The sequence below is a fragment of the Ictidomys tridecemlineatus genome, chromosome 6 (assembly GCF_052094955.1).
Source record: "Ictidomys tridecemlineatus isolate mIctTri1 chromosome 6, mIctTri1.hap1, whole genome shotgun sequence".
NCBI classification, from domain to species: Eukaryota; Metazoa; Chordata; class Mammalia; order Rodentia; family Sciuridae; genus Ictidomys; species Ictidomys tridecemlineatus.
In genome coordinates this window covers 123,520,695-123,548,372 of record NC_135482.1, presented here as the reverse complement: position 1 = coordinate 123,548,372, position 27,678 = coordinate 123,520,695, and the positions used below count along the sequence as shown (strand labels likewise).

The window sequence follows — 27,678 nt, the reverse complement described above, 5'->3', positions numbered from 1 at the left end:
ATTTAGCAAATGAAGATAAAGACCAAAATGCAAGAATGTCTACTATACAATTATGAAAAATGTTAATTTGATGTCTCTTCTGGAAATATTTAAAATCATAATTACAAAAGCAATCCAGAAAAGCAAGCAATGTGTATGCTACAGGTAATTTTTAAAATCCTCAAAGTTCGTCAAACTGGTTAGTAATAAACTCAAAGACTGTGATAAAGGAAGTAAGCAACCGAAAACAGAAGGGAACAGAAGGGAACCTGGTGATCTTTACAAACACTTGAAAATACCTGAATAATTTACTCTTAAATAGGGACTATTAACACAAAAGACCAATTCAGAGAAATGTTTTGAGAACTATGAATTATGTGCTCTCCCCTTATATTTGTAAAAGATAGTTTTTAAATCTGCTTTGGTAACAATACCCAACTAATTTATCCAAACCTGGCAAGAGAATTAGGTACTCCTTCAGAATATACAACTTTTACTGAATTATTTCTTCCAGAAATCTAAACAACTTTGTCATGTTAAAGTTACAAATTGCTAGAAAGTTAACATAATTAGACCACTACTATACACAAAAGTCTGTATAATCCTTGCCTACAAGAAGTCTATATAGATGAACTCATCAATGACTTCAAGTTGCAATTTACTAGAAAGCCTTTCTGAGTATTTACTGGCTAGCTGTTTCAAGAAGCCAACCTTTGCACTTCAGTTGGTTTCAATCTTCTCTTCAATAAGTATCAAGAGAAGATACGAAAGGAAAATGTATAAACTTATAAAACCATTAGCTTTCATTTTATTATCAATTAGAAAAAAAGGCCAGTTTCCTGGAGAGACTTTATGTTAGTCTTTTAAACTTACTTCTAGGTCCTTTGGTCTTCGTATTTGTGGATCCAACACGCACATATCTGGTAGAGTTAATACACAGAACATACGCTATGATTTTGGTTTCACATTTTATTTCAAATGTTAAAAATTTGTCTTCTGCCATATTACCAACCTCACCCAATCTCCATCCTTTGAGCAAGATGTCTTGATTCTCATCTTTCACCCCAATTTTGTATTTTTCTTTCCTTTTTTTGCTAAGACAGCATGGTGGTGGCTCTTCTTTTTAGCCAGATTTTATTCAAAACTTGGTTTACTCACATTCTTGGCTGGCTCTTCTTGCTCTGACCCTCCAAAGCAATAGTGAAGTTGTCTTTATGGACTTTCTTCCCATTTGTCACCCACTAAACTTCAAACTTAAAGTTGAGGCCCAATTCCATTTTCTTAACTATTATACACATAGGCTGAGACAAAAGGGCTCATTAAATATTTGTTGAATAAATAAATAAATGTGGGATTCTCATCCACACAAACTGTTATATTAACTCTACTCATAGGGCTGGGGCTGTGGCTCACCAGTAGAGCTCTCGCCTAGCACATGTGAGGCCCTGGGTTCAAACCTCAGCACCACATAAAAATAAATAAATAAAGGTATTGTGTCCAACTACAACTAAAAAACAAATACAAAAAACAACATCAAAAAACTACTCTTTCAATCTAGGTCATTACTCCATTTTTTTCTCCTGAAAATTTCCTCAGATCAGTTCAAGAAACACAGCCATTCGTGCTCACTTCAGCAGCACACATAATATTGAAACAATACAGAAAAGATTAGCATGGCCCCTGTGCCAGAATGACACAAATTCAGGAAACCTTCCACATTTAAAGAAAAAAGAGAAAAAAAAAAAAAAAAAAAACATTGTGGTGGCACATGCCTTTAAGAGGCTTGGGAGGCTGAGGCAAGAGGATCACAAGTTTAAAGCCGGACTCATCAACTTAGCAAAGAAAATATTTTAAAAGGGCTACAGGTGTTACTCAGAGACTAAGTACTCTTGGGCTCAATCGCCAGTTTAAAAAAAAAGCAAAAAAGCAAGAAATACAGCCATTCTTTGGAATTCTCAGGGGACTGGTTCTAGGAAACCCCTCTGATACCAAAATGGATGGATGGTCAAGTCCCTTAATAAACAGTATAGAATTTCATAAAACCAGGGCTGGGATTGTGGCCCAGCCGTAGAGCGCTTGCCTATCGTGGACGGGACCCAGGTTCGATCCTCAGCACCACATAAAAATAAAGGTATTGTGTTGTGTCCATCTACACCTAAAAAAAATAAATACTTTTTTTAAAAAAGAATTTCATAAAACCTACACATATTCCTCCTATACTTCCATCTTGAGTTACTTATAGTTACTATTAGTGTAAATGCTATATGAACAGCTATTATAGTGTATTGTGTAGGGAACAATAACAAAATATTTATACATGTTCAATATACATTTCAATTTGAGTTTGCTTAAACCCACAACTATGGGTCTCATGGACACAGAGGGCAATCTACTTAATGATAAGCATTGTGTATGAATACTAATGAAGACAAACAAAATATAGGCACAAATAAGTATCATATGCTGATGAAGTGACATGAATGAAAAGAGGTGACATGAAATTCTGTTTGGATGAGACCTATGAAAATAAATGAAAGAGGGCTGGGGTTGTGGATCAGTGGTAGAGCACTTGCCTAGCACATGTGGGGCACTGGGTTGTATCCTCAGCATCACATATAAATAAATTAAAGGTATTGTGTTCACCTACAACTAAAAATATATTTTTAAAATACATTAAAAAGTATCTGGAAGAGGGAGGAATCACCTTAGATTTTGTGAGCAAGGGTCAGGGAATGTAGATAGTGTTAAAAAGGTAGACTTGGGGGGAGGAGGGGTTAAATAAAGCCCTACAATACAATTTGGTTTTAATTCAGATAGAAAGCTACTACATTTGAAAAAGCAAAGGGATAATGGGCAAGATGGTGCATGCCTATAATTCCTAGCGACTTAGAAGTCTGAGGCAGGAGGATCACAAGTTTAAGACCAGCCTGGGCCAATTAGTGAAATATTGTCTCAAAATAAAATCAAAAAGGGTTGGAGACATAATTCAGTGATAGGACCAGGATGTGGTTGTTGTTTTAAAAGGATGCATTAGATATTTTGTGGCAATAAATTGCAAGAGCAAATTTTAAAAAAAAAACAAAAACAGAATGGCTAAGAAGAATTGTAGTTATCACCTTCAGTGATAGATGGTGCCACGAGAATACTATTTATTTACCAGGCAGAGGTTTTCTAGTGTTTATAATCTTAACCACCTAGGAGCACTCAAACCCAAAACATTAATCCATAGATTACACCTTCATTTTTACTTAAGGGCTATATCTCTTTACTACCAATCCTGAAAACACTTACCTTTGCTGTTGTTAATACTCTCTCATCTTTCAAACTAGAAACTACTAGAACACTTGCCTCCTTCATCCCAATAACTAGTCCCAGTTAAATTCGCCCTCTCTTAATTATACATATCTGGAATATGCACAGTCCTCATTGCCTCTAAATATCCTTTCGAATATCATAGAAATGTTGGGAGATAGGTAAGTGATCAATGCAGTCCATTTGCTTTCTACATCATAAATATCTACACTGACTCCCAGTCATCTGAAAGATAAAAACCTAAACGTGGATCAATAACCATCTTATTCCAACTTTCCACGTGCATGTATGTCTGTGTGCGCACACCCTGGCAATTAAACATATAGTCTTATGCATACAAAGCACACATTTCTACCTTTGAACTACATCCTTGGTCCCTAAACTTTACTTCTTGTCTATTCTCTACCACTCCAGCCTCACTTCCTAAGACATCTTCTCATTACCTGGTTCAGGGTCTCTGTTAACTGCCATTAGCTCTTTTGACCACTACCCGTCCAAAAAGCTACAATTGGCAAGTATTTACTCACCTTTAAGAGCTGCTAAAAGGTTATCATCCTGGTGCAGTCTCCCCCAAATAAATGAATATGTGCATCTTAGTTTTCAGAGCATTTTCTATGCGTTTTATTAATATACTGTCTACTTACAAGTCTACTTATGTCCATTAAACTTCAAATTCCAAGAGAGCAGGGGGCCTTATTCTGTACATTTTTACATTATTAATAAACACCATGCCTGTCATACAACTGGTGTTACTCATCCACCAAGCAAACATTTAATAATAACTTGCTACTAAATGAGAATAAATAATAAATATGGTAGGTAAGAATACCTACTCTTTTAGGTCTAATATTCTAAATGAACAGATAACCTCACAGAAGTATTAGAGAAATCTTGACTGTCACAAGTTTTCAGGTATTAAGTTTGCTAGAATATTTTATGGATATTATCAAGTAGATAATAAACACAAAAGAAAAGAATAAAAGTGAAAAGGGAGCCAGAGGTATACTCCGTGGTAGGGCACATGCCCAATATGCTGGAGGCCCTGGGTTTGACCCCCAGCACCAAAAATAAAAAAGTGAAAACTGTAGAGTGTAAACATTAACATATACAACTGACTTCCTAAAACCTGGGAGCTCAAATTCCTTTCCTACAGTAGGGAAAACATCATTTAAATATACTATAGGAAACTGACCTTGCAATAACACTAAGTGGTAAATGTACAACCCAACATTATTCATTTTTAAAGGTAATAATAATAAATGAATTATATAATGACTGTACAATGGGATTCTGGCATTACAATCATGAAAGGAAGCAATAAGACTTTGACAAAGTTACTCCTCTAGACCAACAATGTACTGAAGAAAAATAACTGAAGACACGCAGTTTTAATTTTCCTGGACACCACATTAAAAGGAGATATAAAAAGTAAAAGGTGAAATTAGCTTAATAGCCTATTCCATCAAGCATCAAATATTATCATTTTAACAGGCAAGTATATGAGTTAGAGATCTGTTTTACATTCTAGTCTTTATACTATGCCTTTCCACATCCAATTCAGATGAACTCTCTTCAGAAATACTTATATTTGTATTTGTATTATGTAAAACTGAAAATACAAAAGTAGATTCATATACCCAAAAGTATGTTCAATGCTTGAGATAATACTGGTAAGATTATACGAGGTAAGACATTTCCACTTTATTTGCTCTTCTAGGTCTAGAACACAAATTAGGGCAAAGGACTAGCCCATTGGGTTCACAGTTGTATCCAGCATACCCAGTCTTCAAGAAATATAGCAACTGTCAATATAGCATCTGTGTATTTAAATAAGACTTTCAAATGTTCCTAATACTTAACAAGTGTATCATTGTTCATATAAATAAGACCTGTAAGAAAAAAGGAATTAGAAACTGGTTGTGACAGGTAGTGTTCTTCCAGTCAGTTAATTCCAAAGATCAATCTGCATTTTCACCAATATAAGGAATTTTTCATCAACTCTTAAGTTTAAACAGAATGAACTCCCAAATCTTAGTTTACCTTACCTCTAACCTAAATAATACATACACTAAACACATCATATCTCAAGGCAGAAACTAAAACTGTGAATATCCATTTTCTATATTGTATTTCCCACTTCTAAACTCCCAAGCTTGTCGATTCCCAAAACTGTTGATCTTCCCCATACTATTTTTTAATATAATCGCACAAGATAAAGGTCAATGTGACACAATATACAACTAAAAAAAGTTTTATTTTCCTCAATTTATCATCATGCATAAATCTAAAAACCAGCAACAGATCAAATATAATCTAAAATTCTTACAGCTTTAGAGTGAGATAATAGTGGGGCTGGTAAATATGCAAGGAGGTAGAGGAAGGAACCATATGCGAAATCAAGAGTTCAGTAATTTACAGGATGTCGAGTAGAAAATTCAAGGCAATTTCATTTTTAACATTTACCATTTGTTCCTGCATTCGTGTGCATAAAAGTAAAGGTAAGCACTGAGTTTTGCAGAGCTTTAAATCAATTTAGTGTCAGAGAATTTATAAATGATTTGATTATTCAGTGTGAAAAACATGTTAAGTAATCTACTACCTACATAATTTTTTTAAATGCTTTTTCTCACTTAGCCTGCATGAAAATTACTCATTTGGAAAATAGGTTAATAAGTCACCACCACCCTTCAGTAGAAGTGGCCTAGCATCGTGATCCTGGGCTTGCAAACTGCATGGAATCTGACTACTGAACAGAAAGATAAAACAGGGTGTGTGTTGGCAGAACGTTAATAAATAAAAAGGCAGATGGGATGACTTTCTTGGTCACAGATAAATGATCCTTCACAGTGCTAAACCCATCATTACTTTACAAAATGTTTTATCACCAGATGCAGAGGCTCATGCCTATAATCCCAGCAACTTGGGAAGTTGATGCAGGAGGATTGCGACTTCAAACCCAGCCTCAGCAACTTACTGAGGCTCTAACCAACTCATCAAGAGTCTGTCTCTAATAAAATATTTTTTAAAGGGGCTGGTTAAGTGCCCCCGGGTTCAATCCCTAATACAAAAAAAGAAGAAGTTGTTTTAACAATGTACATTTCCTGGGAAAAAATCAAGAGATGATAAATCTATGCTAAGGTGGCCTTGGACCAGAGAGATACCCAGGTAACATCTGGATCACAATTAGCAATACTTTCTTAGTATTTCCCGTACAGATCTTAAGATTATATTTGCCAAAGTTAATCATCCAATACACTGAAAGGCTCAAAATTGGTTATTGTTTTTATAATTACAATTTTAGGGAAGAAAATATTTTCCATAATAACAACTATGTGTTCTCATTATGGGCTAATTTAATTTTTAAAGATACTACAAAATTTTGAATAAACATTAAAAACACACATAAATGTATATTGCCACAAATTTTTCTCACAGGGCTATAAACTTTTACCATTAAATTATTAATAGATGTCCACCTACTGAACTGTAATGAGGATTACTTTCTAAACCAACTAACAAAGAATGAAGCTACAAAGCAAGTGAAATGTTTGATATGCTTATGATGTAAATATGCTTAAGAAATAATATTTTATCTTTAATCTAGAAAAGTAAAAGAAAAACTCACACAAAGTAAAAGTCAAGCAATCATTTTAATCCATAAAAATGGTATCATTCTAGCACCTTCTCCCATCAGGCATAAGCATGTCCAAAAATACTGGTATAAAAACAAGATTGTTACACTGTCTTGTCTCTGATAATTATATGGACAGATGAAAATCAGCTTAGTGAGAGTCTTTTATTTTATAAAATTTTCAAAATATTTTCTGTATTTCTTAGAATAACTGAGTTTGTAAGCCTAACAATAAAACACTACTTGCAAAAATCGTAAGAAACACACATCATATATTATGGGGCACTTAGTAGCTAGTACATTTCTTAGTCAAAAATAATGAACTTTTGCAGTGTTTTCAGCTGGCAACAAGTGGAAATGTTTGGGTGGTGTTTTAGATTGTCTCAATGACTGGCCAAGGATTCTAACAACCTACAATGTACTAGAACAGTAAAGTATGACAGCAAAACAATACTGTCAAAAAATGTTACTATGCCTTTTCTTTTCTTTTTCTTTCTCAACAAGCATCAACATCTCCTGGGAACTTGTGAAATGCACATGCTTTGGTTCCACCTCTGCCCTACAGAATCAGAAACTTTGGAGTGGAGAGCCCAGAGATTTTTTTTTTTTTTTAAATGGGCCTCCAGGTGGTTCTACAGCATGCTTAAGTTTTGATAACCACCACTTTAGAACAATGTCTGTGGCTGCTTTCCTTAGAGAATGATTTTCTTCCACTATTGTACTGTAAGTCCTATATAAGTGCCCAACACATATAGTACAACCTCTGAATACAAACTACTACAATAAATCAATGCTCATGGCAAAATTCTAAATGGCATGGCTCCCCATAAATCGATATGATTAAGAAAATATGATTTTCTAGATGATTACTCCAGTCATTTTCAGTTTGCTAAACTGACACCAAAGTTATGCCAATGTATAAAATAGTCAAGTCTGGGAATATGCACAAAGTTCTAATTAGCTAAAAAAATTAAAATATGCGAAATACTACAGAGCAAATTACTGGAATTGTCTCTAACACCAGAAAGGACAGAATTTACAGAATGACTATGTGAGATTCCGTTTAGTTTTTCTCATTACATAAAAACACTAACCACCATATTTAACTAAGGAACATCTCAAATTTGATATTGGTTTATGTTATCTAGTAATGTGCAAATACTCTGAAGAAAAAATGAACAAGTACTCTAACAATGTACAATAAGATGTTTTCTGCACTTCCAAACTTGAGATAATTCGCAAAAATAAATTATTTCAATAGTCATATAAAAATAAAAACGCAGGTAACTCATAGTCCAAACATGGCACAAATAATAAGGCAAAGGATTATATTTACATAGTTCTTATAAAATCCAAAAACATACACAAAATCTCATTCATATTCACAAAAGCCTGGTCAGTTGACAAATATTAATGTCTTTTTTTTATAAAAGAACCTAAAACATGAAAAGTATACCTCAGAGATCCAGGGAAAAATACAAAACTTGATTGTGGCTATGAAAATTTTGACAGTAGCTCACATACAAAGAGATGCACAATACAAATATAAAATGAAAATGTGAAGTTGTCTAAGAACTAGAAAAAATACATATAATTATCAATTTTGAAGTCTTCACCACAAACAACAAACCACTTACATATAGTATTTAAGAAATTCAAGGTCCACTTACATTGCTGTCAATATAAGACAGGATCCTGTATTTAAGGAATAACCAAAAAAAAAAAATTCAACTAAATTATTTTAAAATATGGGGAATATTTTTAAAAAGGGAAAAAATTCATATGTTCAAACAAGTAAACTTCCACTTAATTCTTCCAACTTCTACTAATTCTATTTTAACTTTGGGTGTGAAGGGTATAACATGAAATCTGGTTGAATATATACCTCTAAGAGATAAGTAAAATTTTATAGACACTAACAAGCTGAACACCATCACTTCTAAAGCTCATTTCTTTAACCCAGAAAAAGAAACTGAAAAATAATTATGATTTGGACTTCTTTTAGAATCAACAAAATAAAGTATTTGCTTCAGAGGAAGAGTTGGTAACAATAATGGTGCTTCAAGTCATAATACAATATATTTGAATTTTCTCCAAATGTATATACATGAACTCTGGCTACATCATGTTAAGAATTTTAATAACTTCAACCCAGAAATAATAAGCTTTTGTTTCTCCAAAGACAAATCAAAATATAGAAAACACATGCTAAAATAAAAATATAACCAAATAAGTTAAACAAAGAGGTCTTTTATAGGTATTATAAACAGGTACTAAAAAAAGACAAAGAGGGCAAATAAAATGCTTAGATAACACAGCACTATGATAGAGCCTTTAAATATTTTCTTAAGTTTCAAACTTCAATAATATTGTTATTTAGTTACCAGGAAACAACAACAAAAACCTCAAAATGTTTTTTACAACACATAAAATACCACTTTTGATAGTTTTAAAAGGAAATATGTAACATATAAATCCAGATTTTAAAGACTTGACACAGAAATTTCCGCAATTTTTTGTTATTTCAGAGTTAGAATCTAAACTACTTGATCAGAAGGTCAACTGTGAAACAATTGTATGCATGTTTTGTTTTATACAACTTTGGAAAATATGTAAAGGGAACATAAGACAATTATTTCCTATTGTTAAAAATTAAGTCATAAAGGCTTATGAAAATGAGACAATGCTCGTCTATAAAAGTATAAGGGGACTGCTAATTTATTTAATTATATGAGCATTTTATGATAAAATAAACCTATGCTGATATATATAACTTAAGAAATGCACTTTTTGCTTTGATATATGGAGATCAGTATTCTTTGGTATGAAACTGGTCTTAAAAATGTCCTCACTTTCAACAGCTAGGTATTGAAATATTTACAGCAGAAGTAACAGAAACCATGCTTTTGAGGTATTTGTCTTCTCTTCTCCCCCCAAAAGCCCATGACTACAAATAATCTAATCAGAAAGTGAATACAGTAAAATATTTACTACTGGGTCTAATAAACAAGAATTCATCGTTTTATTCTTGAAAGTAAGAGATTCGATTTTTAAAATCACTGCAATCCTCTGAAAATCATATTAGATATTGCGACAAAACTCTTATACAAAAAACATTTAAATATCACTCTCTCCCCACGAAACTATGTCCGCTGTTGTTTTCAAAATGACATGGCCCTTCTATTTTTGACTAGTACCATTTGACACTAAATTTCAATCCTTTTAAATCTTTTACCACACTTCGATCACATTCTTTCAACTGCATTCTTTCACAACTCGTCATTTCAATCACACATTTGTCTTCTTTCTCATTCAGAATGTATATTGTAACTATCAACCACCATGAATTAGTGACTTTTAGTCATTCATAGTGATATTTATCAATTATTACACTTCATGTATAAAGAGAAAGCTACTGAAATATTTTAAAAGTATGTTTTTAATAAACCATAAAAGTATAATTTACTGTTTCCAAAACAAGAGCCAAAGTTTTTGTCCTTGTTGATAATTTCCATTAAACAGCAATTATGGATTATTTCCCCTAATATACTATTGTAGAATTAAAAACAAATATTTAATCTCTTTTGACTTAATGCTCAGCACTGATCTAAGAAAAAAAATTTTAAACTCACAGAATAACAAATTATATCTATGAAATATCAGTAAACCAAACTACTTTAAAAGCTACATCTGTCAAGAACATCAATTCATTTGCTTTCAAAATGAACAAAAATGGGGGAAATTCCAACAAAATACACTGCTAGAATAAAAGAATTAGAAAAATCAAAGTACATTTATTTTACACATTTTAACTACAGAAAGCATATGAAACCTAAATCCCGAAGACTTTAAAATTGGTACTTAAAATCATCACACACACACATACACCCCCCCTCCGAAAAAAACCCCACTGTGATTATTTCATATTAATCTTTTTATGGAAAAAAATTATAGCATATAAGACAACTTCATACTTATTTAGAAAGCTAATACTATTGAATTTTCTCTTCATTTTTATATCTACCACTTTTACGTAAATGACATTCAAAAAAATGTTCCTTGGCATACTAATTCACAAGAAAAAATATTGAATTACCAGCCATGAAGTTATTTAACTATACAAAAACACTAACAACTGAATAACTAAGAGTTCAGAGATGCTCCACTTGACTGTCACTCAGAAGCTGACTGTTCCCAGGATAAACTTGGTAAGTACTGGAACAAGGATTTTCTTGATGCAGGGGAAAAGCTGTGTAGAACTCTGTTCTTGGAGCCAGAGTTGAGCCCGGACACTAGGATGTTCAGGAGATTAAGAAATCTTTGTGCACTGGCTTTCAAATGTTCTTGAATGAATCATACAGAACTTCACAGCCTTGGCAAAAGGTAGCTTGGTATTAACATCAAAGGAACAAGTTTCTCCCAATCTGAATTCAGTTTTGAATGAAATACAATGCTAAAAATTACTGGAGGATTAGATAAATAAAACATGTTATATGAAAGGTAGACTTAAGTGCGATAAATATCACTTAAAACTGTAATTAATTTTAAAAGTCCTCACATCCAAGTTAGTATCACAAATTAAAACAAATTCCACTCTCTGCCACCTTACACTCAAGAAAAATAGTAATAAGTATTTTTACTATTATTTTCTAATTGTTTTCAAAGAACTGCCCAAAAAAAAGCTTGTGAATATTCCAAGTTTTAGACAATAATTCCAAACACACGTTCTGACTACAAAAATATATAATAAGAAATACTGCAGATAAAACATTATCTGGTACAACAGAATAAGCCTTAATTATGCTTTACAACCAACTGCTTTTATGGAAGATTTTAAATTAACTAAGATTATTTCTTTCTAAAATATGCCCTCTACCAAAAACTGACATCATGGGAAAAATAAATGGCATGATTTACATACTGTTTACCTAAAAACAGCAAATTATTTTTCAGAAAGGTGGTAAAAGTCTGATATACATATATACAATGAAATGTTATGTGAGAAACAACTGCTGTCATCAGTGGGTGGTGAATTAGATTTGCAGTTTAAATTAAACAGGAAGTTCCTTAATGTAATTTTAAATAAACATGACCAACATACAAATTTTTAAATATACCTATGAGTTTGTTTTGAGATAAATATTAATGTAATAAAATCAGTTTCTTCCAAATATTGAAAATCAAAATTCAAAATAGGTATATGAAAGATGAGGGAGTTAATCAGAGGCTATCACCACTTTTAAGTTAATTCTTGGTTTTTAAAAATCAACATGTGAAACTATATTCCTTGGAAACACAGAGTCCTGGATGACAAACAAATTTTATAGGAAAGTGAAACTATAGGAAAATATTTTCAACCATTAAGTCATCTTTTTAATATCAATGTTCTCAAGAAACCTAGTCAACCACAAAATCACACAGAAAAAACCCTCATTAATTGCGAATCCAACAGTACTGAATCTTTTTTAAAAATTTAATACTACCTATATAATTGGGTAAGACCTAGATTTGACAGCAAATAGAAGTTGGCAGACAAGATTAAAACTATGTTATTTTATAAGCAGAAGAGATTTACTTTCAAACAGTTTTTTTCAAGATTCAGAAGATTTATTTTTGGGGAAAAAAACCCACAGGACAAAGATACCCTTAAACTTCTCAGAGTATGTGAATATTCAGAATCTGTATGAAATATGGCAACAAGTCCAATTTCACAAAACAGCAATGGTTTATACAAATTAAATGCATGTCCACCATCCCCAGATATACTGCTCCATCTCCCTTTTATTGACATTAACTTCCACTAAGTTTCTCTATCTTCAGGACTATGTGCACAGACAAAAAAGCAAAATCATTTTCACTTTTTAAACGGCTGGGAATAGTTGAAGCAACCAAACTATTACTGTTATAGCAAAGTTTAGTAAAATCATAAGAGAATACCACCAATAACATTTTTAAATGATCCAATATGATTTCTTTATTGAGATTAAGTAACTACATAGATTTCACAGTACTATGGCATAGTTATATTTAGCTAAGTCACAAATACATTTTAACATTCACAATGATGAGCATCATCATTACCATTCTAATCTACAAAGCTTATGAATAAAGAAAAATACAAAAACCTCAAATCTTACAAAAGAAAAAGTTTGTCTACATACATTAACAATAAAACTATTTTAGGTAACAGGTAAAAGTGTAAAGGCATACCACTGAAATTTTTTTTTCTAAATAGCCAGGAATGAAAGAATGTTTAATATCTACGACGCTTATTAGGACCTTCAAAGTTGCTCCCTTGATTTCCTCTACCAAAGCCACCAGGACCACCACTCACAGGACCTACACCACTCATTGGTGCTTGAGGTGTTTCAGAACCTGTTCTATTCCCCATAGGTGAGCCCATTTGGGATGGCGGTCCTTGGGGAAATCTATCATTGTGCTATAATACCACGTAAGAAATATGAAGTCCATTTGGAACACACCAAGAAAAAGTGACAAGAAAAATTGGCAAAATCCCAAGTGGTGGTGTCATGAAGTTCAGCAGAAAGTCCAGCAGAATCAGGATCACACATAGAAGGAAGAAAGGAGCAATTTAATTAGTTACTATGTTTAAAAATAAAAAAGCAGCATCTGAAGACTTACAAACTGCTAATGCTATGCCCCAATTTCATGAAAAAAAAACCTGTTATTATGACATAAGAAAATGACATTTTAGCCTATATTTAGCCAAAATTATATTGCTCAGATTCCTTTATTTAAAAAGTTTATACTGCATGAAACTATGATGTAAAAGAAAAGTACTTCTTAAAAGAAAACCCAGAGAAATAAAACTGGGGAGCAGCATCATATTGTTTTAAAAAATAAACATAAAAACTTCAACATCAATGCTTTTAAGACACAAAGCACTAGACCAAACACACGCAAGGACTTATGATTTCAATATGAAACTTCTGAGATGTTTTCATTAAAAGACTAGCATTGGGAAAATAAATTTTTAAAAATGATTAACTTACTATTAATAACACAATTAAAAATCTGAATCATATCTTTTGAAAAACTTCACAACAATAACTACACATATTAATCTCAAGGGTTGAAAAGAACTCCTTGAAGATAGTAGTAAAACAAATGTAAATAAAACCAAGTGAGTGATATTTAAATAAGGTATACAATTTCAGGGAAAGGGAAGAAAAATAGAACAATTACTTCTTTGTTACTATGATTACATGATAAAGAAAAATTTTAAATAATGAAGTTTCTACTAGGAGCCTTCTTCTTTTTTTTTTTTTTTTTTTTTAAGCCAGAGGCTGAACCCAGAGGTGTTTAACCACTGAGCAACATCCCCAGCCTTTTTTACCCTGAGACAGGGTCTCATTAAGTTGCTTAGAGCCTCCCTAAGTTGCTGAGGCTGGCTTTGCACTGTGACTCTTCTTTCTCAGCCTCTGGAGCCACTGTGACTATAGACGTGTGCCAACGCGTCAGGCTTTACTAGCCGTTTGATATTTAACTCAGCCTCTATTAAAGGAATAAATACTAACTGCATTAGGTGCCATCTGTTCATAGTAGATAAAAAGATACTATCTCCTTATCTGCCTGCACAAACTATCAAGTTTAAAAACTCCCAAATGTTAGCACATCCAATTTTTTCCAAATTCTTAAAAGACTGTATTTAAGGTAAATCTAAAACTAATAAAACACTGCACTCCTCAATTCTAAAATTCAAGAAATTTTTTTTGGCGGGGGGTGGGGGGTGGGGGGTGGGGTGGGGGGTGCTGCTGCTTCTGCTGCTGGGGATGGGATCAAACCCAGGGCATTATAAGTGCCACCAAAAACAAAAACAAAAACTTTACCACCCAAGCATACAATATCTTATTTTTAGAGTCCTCTTGATCACCATGGATTTACACTAATGGAATGTCTGAGTTTAACTGGCAGTGTTTTCTCTTTTATAGCAGCAATGGTACCTTAACATCTGATAGGAAAGTTCAAAAACAAACTGCCTTTTCAAAATATACAATCAACCACTTTTTCTTTCTAGATGTTATTTGAAATCCATGAACAAATACCACATGAGGAAATAATATTTTCTATTATAAAGCCTCATTTAAATAGTGGCATATGGAAAATGATAAGATTATCAGTCTTGTTTACTGATAATATATAATAAAAATTACAATTGAGAAACTGTTTTTATAATATTTAACCCATACAAAGATATCTTCACACTCTCAGATAGACTTTTAAAAGTTTAAATTTAATAAGTATAATTAGTAATTCTGTGAAAAGAATACAGCAGTGTCAGTTTAGAACATACAAAAAAAAAACTTCTAGTGTTTTTAGATTAAAATACTTTACAATGAAAATAAGTACCTTGATATAAATCAAAACAAGTCATTTTTTAAATTAAAAATGCCTAATGAAAACTGCATTTTCATATATATTGGAGTTTTGTCCCCACCAAAGGCAAGGAGTCTACACAGAAAAGGAACACAATCATAAAACACTAAACCAATGCACTGAAAACTGATAAAGGTGAATACAAATAAAAAGCACTGGAAATAATTGTAATTACTATTTTTTTTTTCTATATACTTGGGTACAAAAGCATGCCATGGATGGTAATCTTAATTCAAGCTACTTAAGAAGTGCTTCTCATAAATCAAAATATAACTTCACAAAGTTATTTTTTCTTCAATGACTATTAATCTCTTTGCTGAAACAAATGATGCCAAATTATGTTTAAGTGTGAAGTTATCTTTGGGGCAGAAATGTATATTAGTTGAATATAATCAAAATAATATTTATGATACATTACCACTGCTCCATTATCTGGCATCATTGGAGTTCCCATATTTGCAGCTCCTTCTGGTCCCATGGCAGGACCAGGACCCATTGGTGGGCCAGGTATAGTTCCTCTGTTGTTCATATTCATACCCATCATTGGAGGAGGACCTTGGTTACCAGCAGGTGCTGGGCTAAACGCATCTATGTAAAACAATCTATACTTAGAGCTGTCCTATCTTAGTTTAGTAAACATTAAAAATTTTATAAAACTTATGCAATCTATACACCAAAACTATTGTCAAAATCCTTTCCTTGAAAATAAGACACTCAATTATCTATTCTGTAACAGAACATTACCTACACTCTACAATTTTCAGCCTCAAAATAAACACACATAAATCAAATAAGGTAACTATGAATTTTAGGATACTTAAGATTGCAACAGTTTAAAAAAGCTTCAAAAAGTCAGTAGAACCATTGACTAAATCCTACTTTTAAACCAAACAATCCCTAGCAATTTTGACTACATTTTACCAGTCTTAATGATCAACAAACAATTAGCTCTTAAAATTATAGCTAAAAATATTAACGAGTAAATGACAGTAAGTTGTAAGAGGGAAACCCCATTTTCTGCAAAAATCACTTGAAGTTAAATTCTTGACTTTAATATAGTAATTGAGTATCTCCCCAAATTGCAAACATTAAAAAAATAAAATCCAAACCAAAATAATATAAAATGACTCATCATGATGAAACTTACTTAAAAAAAATTCACCCAAACACAGATAAAATGATTATATGAACATTTTTAACATTAAAAATTCTAGAAATGGGGATAGAGACATATCAAATTTTTTTATAAAACAATCTACTAAAATTAATTACAATAGGGTCTGAGCTATAATATGATACATGACAGTTTCAAAGACAACATTTTTAGGTGTTTTCTTTGAAACATTTTTTCCCTTTTTTATGCTCAGGCTTGTTTATCATTAAAAATTCTTAAGTGACTGATTACAATTTTGAAGTTTTTTTTCCCCTGGTATTTCATTATGTAGGTCAATTTTCTGGTATTCAGAACTCAATTTCGCAAATACTCATTATAAAAGGAGCAGAAGTTTTCATTCACTCTCATTACAGAATACTTAATATAGCTGAACTCTATGAGTTGAGTCAAAGGAGCAGGTAAAAGACAGACAACTTATACCCTATCAATGCCTGGCATCACATACTATTGTTTTGTGAAACCAACCCTAGGAAGCAATTTCAAAGGAAGGACTTATCTCCTTAATCCCAAAATGTTCTTTTTGAAAAATCTACACTTTATCCAAAAATATTTCCATTCCTTCAATATAATAACAAATTGTCATTCTGAATAGGTTTCCACAATCTAAAAATGAAAAAGGGTGGAAGACAGTTCTAGGACATACTGTAACTTAACATTCCCCAAAAAGAAAAAATTAAAGCCTTTCCCCTTCTTTCTTGTTATGTCAGTTTAAGTTGTACAACTATAAACATTGCAAATAGAAAAAAAATATATTCCTACCTACATGTAGTTATATCTTCCACCTATATGGCTATAAATAAACTAAACTTAAGGATCTAAGAATGTTGACATTACCTGGTTACCTGAAAAGCAGTTTTATAATCTATATTTCACCAGTGGCATACCAGAAAATCTGATGCCACATTCAATCAACGATTTATTCATTTTCATTTTTGTGTTAGGAATAAAACCCAGGAACTCCAGCATGCCAAGCACATGATCTAGCACTAACCTATACCCTCCAGCCCTATCAATATAACTTGATGAAATATGACAGTTTCACTTACTCAACACCAACCCAACTAAATTATAACTTGAGTAAACTATTAAGATAAAGTCTCACACTGAATGAAGACTAAAGAAGAGAATATTAAATGAATCACACTTTAGAAGAATAAGTGCTAAAACAAACATGATTCTCTGAAATGTTAAAAAAATTTAAATTGTCTTGAATTTCTAACTAAATAAAGAATATAAAGGCATACTGTCATAAAATTATTAATCAAGCAAAGAGAATGTTTCTCAGTGTCTCTCTGAAACATCAGAAATAGGTTTAAGTTTTATGTTAAAGTTTTGTTCTACCATTAATGACAATCTTTGAAACTGCTTATATTCCATAATGACCTCCTCACTTGTGCAGTTAAAGAACACATGGACTGTCATTGTACCATTCCAGAATTTACTCTGAACCACTCATTATATACAACTGTATTTCATAATTTAGAAATTATATTCTTGCTTCACTGATTTTAACATGTATTCATGAACTAACTTCATCATTAAGTTTTTTATGGGCAAGGGCCTTGTTTTATGCTTTCTTTGTATAACAGAGATGCTCAGTAACCATTTGTTGTCTGATAGGAAAAATGACTAAGTAAATAGCAATTAATGTTTCCAGGTACTCTGATCAGAAATGTGAAAGAACTGGCAAAGGTTTTTTGGGAGGTTGTTTTTATTTTTTTTTAAAAAAGGGGGGGCTAATCATCAAAAATGCTCATTATACACATTCCATGTTTTAAGTCTTATTTCATATACTTCATGTTTTAAGAACCTATCAGATGGGTATGCAAGTTATATAATATTGGATTCCCTAGTAATATGATCTTTAAGACAGTATATTTGAGCTATATAAAGATTTTAACTTCATAACTGCTTCTGTGAGACAATATAATGTGGAAGTGACTATATAAAATTTAATTCATTATCCAATATTAAATTTATGGCATTTTCAAATTTCAAATTTATTAAGATCTATGATATTCCACAACAAATTCTCCCTCAGTTTATTTGCTTGACACTACTTTCTTGACAACCTGGCTCTGCAAGTTAAAATTAAGTTGTTGGGCTGGGGATGTGGCTCAGGCGGTAGCCCGCTCGCCTGGCATGCGTGCTGCCCGGGTTCGATCCTCAGCACCACATACAAACAAAGATGTTGTGCCTGCCGAAAACTGAAAAATAAATATTAAAAAAGATTCTGTCTCTCTTACTCTCTCTTTAAAAAAAAAAAAATTAAGTTGTTAATGAAGATACTTTGTTTTAAGGTTCACACCAATTTTAAATATATGCATTAGCAAGGCATATCTTGTCTCCTTATGTCATAGGTTATCTCCAATCTTCCATGTACAATACATAGTTAAGAGAAAAGGGTTAAATATTCAGTAACATGAATAAAAGCAGCTTCAAAGTTACAAAAAAAGCTAGTTTAAAATAGATTCATAAAATGCTCTCAAAAAAATTTAAAAACACAAATAGAAACTATCCATTTCCAAGGTAAAAAAAAAAAAGCCATTTTGAAGGCATGTAATTTTATTTTTAAAGTATGACAAAAGAACTGTGTTACATCATGTAATAAACGAGCTACTTTGAGGCTACTTCAAATCCAATTTGTAATTTTTGTTCATTTCAGCTACAAAAGTGTATCTTTCAAATTTCCTCCCTAGGCATATATTTTTAATGCAATTGTAGTACTTCACTTTAATAAATATAAGAAATTTCACCTTCAGTGTTGGTTTCATATTTTAGTTTCTTGCTGATATACAGATATCACAAACAACATATACAATCCCCAAAGAATTACAAGTAAGTTACAGAAGGCTTTTGCTTCAAATCCCTACCTCCCATGTTTATTGCTCCACGGGGACCCATATCACCCATTCTCATTTCCTGTTCTCTCTGTAAGTAAACATAGTTGTCACAGTCAACCTATCGATCTTAAGACTTTACATTTCCCATCTAAAATCAAAAAGAAAAGAATGAATTGGGACATCACTTTCCATTAAAATTTTTGAAAATTTCCAACATAAATTACTTAATAAGAACACAGAAAAGAAACTTCTGTCTCCCATGCTTAATACACTACAAGTGCTTAGAACCAGTTTATATTACAAGATTAGATTACAAATGAACCAGATTACATAAAACCTACCATAGATTATTTAAATGTTTTATCCCAACAGATCAAAGACATATGTCCACATTTCAAGCAGAGGAAAATCTAGTAATAATAACTAGGATCAGTTGTTTTTCAACCAAGTTACTTAAGTTTCAAAGTTATAGATGATATTTATTGTTTAAATATTATAATTCATTCTTGCACTTTGTTATTTTTCAACTAATCAAGCATCATTCCACCCAGTTTCTATAAAAGCAGTTACTAAAAGATCCATACAATACTTCTTTCCTGTAACTGGGCAATGCTTTTACTTAAAACCTGAATGAAAGTGTTTCACATTTGGGAAGTTCTGAAACAATGTACTATTCAGGTTACCAGTTAACACAATAGGTCATAGGAATGTTCACAACCTTTCAAATTTCACTATAGAATCTACTTGGTAGAAACTTTATTTACCAATAACAGATTAACTTCAATGAAATATCTAGGAGAAATGATGAAATAACATTTTGAAATTGCAATTTCTAGACTAATGACCATTTCAAATCTCAGACAAATGTGTTCAATGCAATGATCATGAAAAACATTCCGAGACAAAAGCAGGAATGCTTAAATCTAAAGAAAGTGTCATTACTGTTCCTTTAAAATCAATTTTATTAAAATCTAAACATTCACTTTAACTCCTGTTTAATGATATAAAATACTGGTAAAAAGCATATATGAAACTAGAAATAAAGAAAATAAAAACATGATGGAAATGCCATTAAATAGCAAATGGCTCCTTTAAAATTTTTTTTAAAAACACTGCCCATCTAACCTCAATGGAGATGCCAAAGGTAATCTTTAACTAAACTATGATTCAATTAAAGAAGCTATGATACAACAAGTACACCATCGTAAGAAATATTGTCACATTACTTAGAAAATTAAAATGCCAAGGTTCTTATAAGAATTTTTTAAACTTTCCTAAAAATGAGTATTAAACTCTTGCCCATTAATGGATACTACTACTGACGTGCAAAAAAGATAAAACTACACCCAGCATATTCTAGATATTATTTATAATTGACAATAATTATTGAGAAGCTGGTTACATTCTAACATATATATTAAAATACATGATAAATTTCTATGATGACTTTTTTGAGGGAACCAGGATTTATGTATTTGGTGGGGTGAAGGAACAGACAATCTTTTAAAAATTGTATTTTTCAGTTCTAATATATCACTTTGTGGAACAGCAATGCTTAGCTTTATTATTCACAAAGTTAAGTACTTTCTTTTGGTATTATTCAAAATTCGTTTTTATCAAGAGATTTATGGGAAATATTAACATGGAAGAGATTTAGTTTTCAGTCAACTATACAAATAGAGGCACTAACATTCCCCTTCTGATGCTGTTATAAGCTGAATGAAGTTCTAATTATCATTCTTTATCTAAGACAGCATATGAGTATATGAAAATACCAATTCATGTTGCACACTACAGAATTTTTCACTAAATGTACATATACTTTCATTTAGTAATGTTGACAGTATATTAGGGGAAACTATTGAATACTATTTTATACAGCTTTACTCTTTAAGTTTTCAAGATATTAATTTGATACCAGACATTTTCTCACAATTTTAAGAGTAAAACTTTTCAGTTTCCTTTTCAACCTTACAGGTTGCTGTTATTTTCTAAAATCCACTATATTACATACTAGTAGCAAAATGCAAAAGAGGAAGAGATTATATTATTAAGATGCTTTTATAAGCTGAACTTAAGATGGTAATTCTCATCACTTTATATGTGTTGCATATGGAATTAAGAATCACTTTAGGAAATCACTGAATTTTAAACAAATTTTAATAATGCCTTATTACTTTGCCATAAATTGAGACGTGGTTTTAGATTAAATAAGTTATTTATAACACTATAAAAGACTGCAGTGCAAAAACACAAAGCTATTATAATAACTCAGTATTAAAATTATTGATACAACCCTATGGAATGTCTACCATTATCCCATTTTAGAGATCCTAAAAGTGGAGGCACAGAGCTATTAAAATAACTTACTTGAGGTTACACAGATATGAAGTGGTTAAGCTACCCTGTAAAATTCTATGGAGTTCATAAAATTTCCACCTTCACAAAGTACCTTAATTCAAGAATTCTAGCAACCGAGGCCTAAAAAAAGGTAAGTTTTTTGTTCAATTTATAGTATTTCTATAACTGGGTGCACTTCCATAAAAAGAATTATTTCACAGATGTATTCTCAAAAGCTTGTCATTCACATGCATTTAAATAAAGAAATGACATAAAAGGAAGAAATGTACAGGTGATTTCCAGAACCACATATCTAATCACATCCCATGGAAACGGGAGTTTTCGAAGTACAGTTCATGGATCGATCCTTTCAGGAAGTGTAGAGGTGAAAACTATTCCATCTTTTACTAACCCTAAGAGTTAAAACACTATATTGTACAATACTATGATGTTAAGATATTTTTTTTTAAACTCTTATTAACTTCCACTACATTTAAAAGTGCTGAAGCACTGGCTGGCAAAAAAAAAAAGGAGGAGGAGGAGGGGAAGGAGGAGAAGGAAAAAACAACAGCATTTTAGCAAAATCAACGGACTTACATTCATTTTTTAAAAATTTGTAATCACTGTATTTGTCACGTGATATAATTTAAAAGTTTCAATTATGAATACCTTAATGAAATACTAAAAATAACTGCATTAAACCTTTATCCTTGAGCGCATGCTTTAAAATATTCTATGTAACAACAATGTTAAAAATGTAGGCATAGAGCACTGCTTTATGAAGTAGGATGGGTATTTCAAAAAATGCATTTGTATGATTGGGTTGCATCCATAATGAACTACTGTGTTCATGAAACAAAATTTTTTTTTTTTTTGGTATGGGGACTGAACCCAAGTGTGAGCCACAACCCCAACCCTTTTTATTCTGTAAGAGAGGGTCTCACTAAATTGCTGAGGCTGGCCTCAAATTTAAGATCCTCCTGCCTCAATCTCCTGAGTTGCTGGGATAACACGCATGCACCATCACACCCAGCATAATGGAACAAAATTTTTAATTCATATAACACTAACTGACAAACTGATTACTGCCCAGAGAATCTAGTTTATATTTTCTAATGAGGCTGGTGTTAAGAAAGGTGATTTAAAAAACAAAAATCTGTATAATAAAACATATAACCATTTGGACAATCTAAGTCAATGAATTAGTATTTTTCTAATGACATTACAAAACTATACATGAATAAAAGATCCAAAATTCAAGTTACATCAATGGATTTTATTGCAAAACATACTTTTAAGACACTACCACTTAAGTTTTACTGAGGTATCAAAGAATACTAGCTACTATCTAAAAAGGTTATTAAGATAGCCTCTATTATTTATCCATGTAAAGCACATTTTCTTCATGGATTTTCACCAAAAAAGTTTTGCAACAGATGGAATGTGAAAGCAAATATGGGAAGTCAACTATTTCCTATAGAGAAGAACATTAAGCAAATTTACAAAATGTAAAACAATACCATTTTCCTTACTATGTCTAAGCCAAACATGAAAATCATTTGCAAAAAAAGTAAAATAAGGCCACTCTTCCTTCTGAAACACATTTTAAGATTTGTCTTAATTTCTAAAATGGCAAATACTTACATAATCTAAACAAAAGCTCTTTGAAGTTCTCTGTATCTCCCTAGTTTCATTCCCTTTTTTGAGACAAAGTCTCCAAAGTTAGGGCCTCTCTAAGTTGCCGAGGCTGGCCTTGAACTTGTGATTCTCCTGCCTCAGCCTCCCAAGTAGCTGGGATTACAAGCATGTACCACGGTTACTGGTTCCTCTCAGTAATTTTTAATGGAATATTAAGTCAAAAATTTTTGAGAACCACTGTTTTATTTCACAAAAATGTAAACTAGCAAAAAATGTATACTAGTATCAGTTAACCTATTTTCAAATGTATGCTAACCATAACACTACTGGCACTTGAAATGATTTATTTTGTAAAATAAAGATATTGTTCCTTTAATATTTAATACATGGGACAGCAATATTAAATAAGACATTATGTAGGTTTTTTTGGTTGTTGGTTTTGTACCAAAGATTGAATTCAGGGGCCTTAACCACTGAACAAACATCTCCAGTCCCCTTTTTTATATTTTTATTTAGAGATAGCAACGTTGCTTCAGGCCTCCCTATGTTGCTGAGGCTGGCATTACAGGTATGTACCACCACACCCGGCTGCGTAGTATTTTAAGTTAACCTAATTTTAAGAAATTACATGGTATCGGGTAAATTAAAACTAAAGGGTCAGATGAATACCTAAATATTATGATACACTAAACTAAGAAATTGCCTTAAAATGTATCAATACTTTACGGTCAGCTTCATCCAATGTGTCAATCTTTATTCTTCTTTGAGTGAATGAAGTATTAATGAACAAAATATTCATAAAGACCTCTCTCATGCTTACCTCTCAGGAAACTTCTAAATATTGTCTAGAGATCCCCATATACTATTTAAGTTCCACGTTTCAAAAAAGAAAATGCTAAAAATGATGACACAGAATATTTAAATCCACTTTAAAATATAAAATCCTAGAGAAAATAAAAGCAAATTCTGGAAAGCAATAAGATTCAACTTTTTTATCATTAAGTATTAATAGAAGTAAATGTCCTAGGAAAATCTATTACATTTAGCATTTAGAATATTAAGAGTTAGCAAATGGCATTATTTTATTTCTTCCCTGAGGAAATGTATATAAATGAATAAAGGTAACTAATCAAATTTTCTTGAGAAATATTAAATACAAACTGTTAGCATTCAGAAACACTAACAAACACAACACATCAAAACAAAGAATGGAACAAAAATCTATTATATGTAATACTATGAAAATATTTTTTAAAATCTTTGCCAAGAAGTTATTCATTCATGAAAAAGGTGTTGAAAGATATTGAAGACTGTGCATCACAAATTTATCTTTTTAAGATAAAAGTAAATACTCAAACTAAAAAGGAACAGGAGACATGTTTTCCATGGATAAAATTCAAATAGTAGCATAGAAACTTTAGAACCTAACCATTAGAGAAATTTTGGAAAATTTAACACTTTTAATTCAGGTAATTTTTAAAAAATCCAAACATTATAGAGCTCATTGCTAGATAGGAAAAGGAAAAATAGTTTATGAAACTAAGATAATCTTTTAATTTATATATCTTAGATCCCCCCAATTTGAATACATTCAATCCAAAATACCTTCATCCATGAATATTGAAGAAAATGTTCCTTAATTTTATGAACTGTTAAAATGAAACTATATCACATATCTTCAGAAAATTGTGAATTAACATGAGATAGCTCTACAAAACTTTCCAATGGCCAAAATCCAAAACACAACACCAAATACTGACAAGGATATGTAGCAATTGGAATATCATTAATTGCTGGTGGGAATGCAAAATGATAGAGCCATTTTGGAACACAGTTTGACAGTTTCTAATGAAGCTAAACATATTCTTACCATATGATCCAGCAATCACACTCCTTGCTTTTCACTTCAAGGAACTGAAAACTTCTGTCCATTTAAAATCTGCACATGTCTAAAGCAGCTGTATTTGTAACTGCTAAAATTTGGAAGTAATCAAGATGTGCTTTAGTAGATAAATAGATAAACTGTGGAATACTGAGTGCTAAAAAGAAATGAGCTATCAAACCATGAAAAGACATGAAAGAAACTTCACACTGTATGGCTCTAATAACTGACACTTCAGAAAGGGCACAACTATGGAAAAAGACAAAGGAACAGTGATTACCAGGTGTTGGTAGGGAAGGATGAATAAATACCTCTGTATGATACTACAATGGTACATAAAAATCACTGTACATTTGTCAAAACCCTCTGAATGCACATGAGGATTGAATTCTAATGAACTATGGAATTTGGTTGATAATGACATATCAGTGTATGTTCATCAATTTTAACAATTATAATAAATGTACAGCTGTGGTATAGGATATTTAAAATTTTTAAGAATTTTTTATATATTGGAGTGAGTGTGTGTGTGTGTGTGTGTGTGTGTATGTGTGTGTGTGTTTGTCTGTAGGTATGCATGTACTGTGGACTGAACCCAGGGGCAATCTACCACTGAGCCACATCCCAGACCTTTTTTATTTGAGACACAGCCATGCTAAGTTGCTGAGGTTTACATTAAACTTGTGATCCTCCTGCATCTGCCTCCTGAGAAGCTGGGATTATAGGCATACACCATCATGCCCTGATGGTGCCAGATTTTTATAAGAGGGAGTCCATACATAAATTGGACAGAAGTAGATGGAAAAACTCTGTACCTTCCGTTCAATTTTGTTATGAATCTAACACTGCTCTAAAAAAAATTAAAAGTCTGCTTAACAAAAAAAGAAACATGGAGCTAAGAACACAGGTCAGTGGTTGAGCATGTGTTTAGCATGCTTAAGGTCTTAGATTCAATTCCCAGGACACATACACACAAAAGGAAGAAAAAAAAAAATCTTAAGACTATAAGGGATAGTCATGAAACAAAAATATTTGTTCCTTGTTAAATATTCAATCAAAAAAGAGAGGCAATAACAGAAGTAGGATAATGTACTATGCTATTAACTTGAGATATTTTTGGTACCTCTTTCAACAAGATTCATTCAATAACGTATTTTTAAAGGCTGATTCAATTAATGAGTAAAGGAATTATTCTCATGTTACTGTCAAATTCAAGAGTATGTAGGCAAAATTAATGGCTACTTTTTAATACATAGAATACTTTTCTAACTGATATTGAACAAAATGCAATAATGCATAATGGAGTACACATCAAGAAACAAAAGGAAATATATAATTTACAAATTGAATCTTTAAACAAACATTCACCTGAAAATTTTATTTTCAATGTATATACCCCAAAACATTTTCAGTTGTCTTCACAAACTCTCTCTGAAGAAGTGCTTGATTTCAAAACCTAGCATTGATTTGGTAATAATTCATTTTTTTTACCCCAAACTCCTTAAATGAGCAGCAATCTCAGCTATAATCCAATACTAATATTGAGAATCTTACCAAATCTCACATAAAGTCACTAGTGACTAGTTTGCATTTCTTTAATCCATAATCTCTTTCTTTTCTAGTGTATTTTCTTTCTTACCAAAGTTAAACTATCACAACTAGCAAGGTCACAGTATATATAGATGAAACAAAAGAACAAATAAAAACTGTACAAGAAGCGATTCCAAACTGATCCCATCAAAAGAAGAAAGCAGCAGCAAAAGAAAATAAGGAATATAAGGTCCAATGTATAAGGAATTAAGTACACATTTTCATAGAGGAGATTATCCTTTTCTGTTTGTGATATTAGGCATTAGTAAATTATCTTAAAATTTACCAGAAGCTTTCATGTTTACATAAGATATGTTTTCTAAGTACCCAACACAAAGCAAATAATTTGACATACAGTAATTTTTTAAATACTTAAATAGCATCAAAAAAAATCTAAGTTATTTGAAATTTGTAATTGTAGGAAAAACTATAATAACAACTATATCAATTGTTTAAAATCAGAATTTAGAAAACGTATAATATGCCAGATGAAGAAATTATCTTATAAAAAATATGATTAAGGCCTGGGGTTATACAGCTCAGTGGCACAGTGCTTTCCTAGCTATGTGCAAAGTCCAGGGGGTTCAGCATCACACAAAAAAACAGAAAATTAAAATATGGTTAAGTTTACAACCAGAAAATCCAGGATTTAAAACATGGAGCACAATATAGAAGACATCATAAGACCAAAAGAGCAAACTTACCCATATATTTTTTTCAGATATCAGAGGGGTTGCTGGGTATCGAAACATTAGACCTCACAGATGCTAGGCAAGGGCTCTACCAACTGAGCAATATTTCTAGCCCCAGGTATTTAAGAAGTCCTCCAAAGTTTGTAATTATAATTATTAACAGTATATCTTTAATGCATTCCATCAGTGGAGCATGCTTA

At 31.7% G+C, this 27,678-nt stretch overlaps 1 protein-coding gene and 1 non-coding gene across 4 annotated transcripts in view; one reads left to right on the top strand and one right to left on the bottom strand.

Annotated features, from left to right (window-relative positions):
* Positions 1-27,678, bottom strand: part of Pspc1 (paraspeckle component 1) — a 141,790-nt gene that overhangs the window by 63,959 nt on the left and 50,153 nt on the right. For 2 of the 3 annotated variants that reach the window (XM_078015726.1, XM_078015725.1), the window contains exons 7-9: positions 19,367-19,424; positions 15,738-15,907; positions 853-13,361 (exon numbers count right to left, since the gene is read on the bottom strand). In XM_078015726.1, the coding sequence (XP_077871852.1) occupies positions 13,176-13,361; positions 15,738-15,907; positions 19,367-19,424 (414 nt within the window). In that variant the 3' untranslated portion in view covers positions 853-13,175. The remainder of the gene's footprint in view (positions 1-852; positions 13,362-15,737; positions 15,908-19,366; positions 19,425-27,678) is intronic. The other variant, XM_078015727.1, reaches the window with a different exon arrangement.
* LOC120888715 (U6 spliceosomal RNA) lies at positions 1,601-1,702 on the top strand. Its single transcript, XR_005732413.1, has one exon. It is a non-coding gene; the product is annotated as a U6 spliceosomal RNA (small nuclear RNA).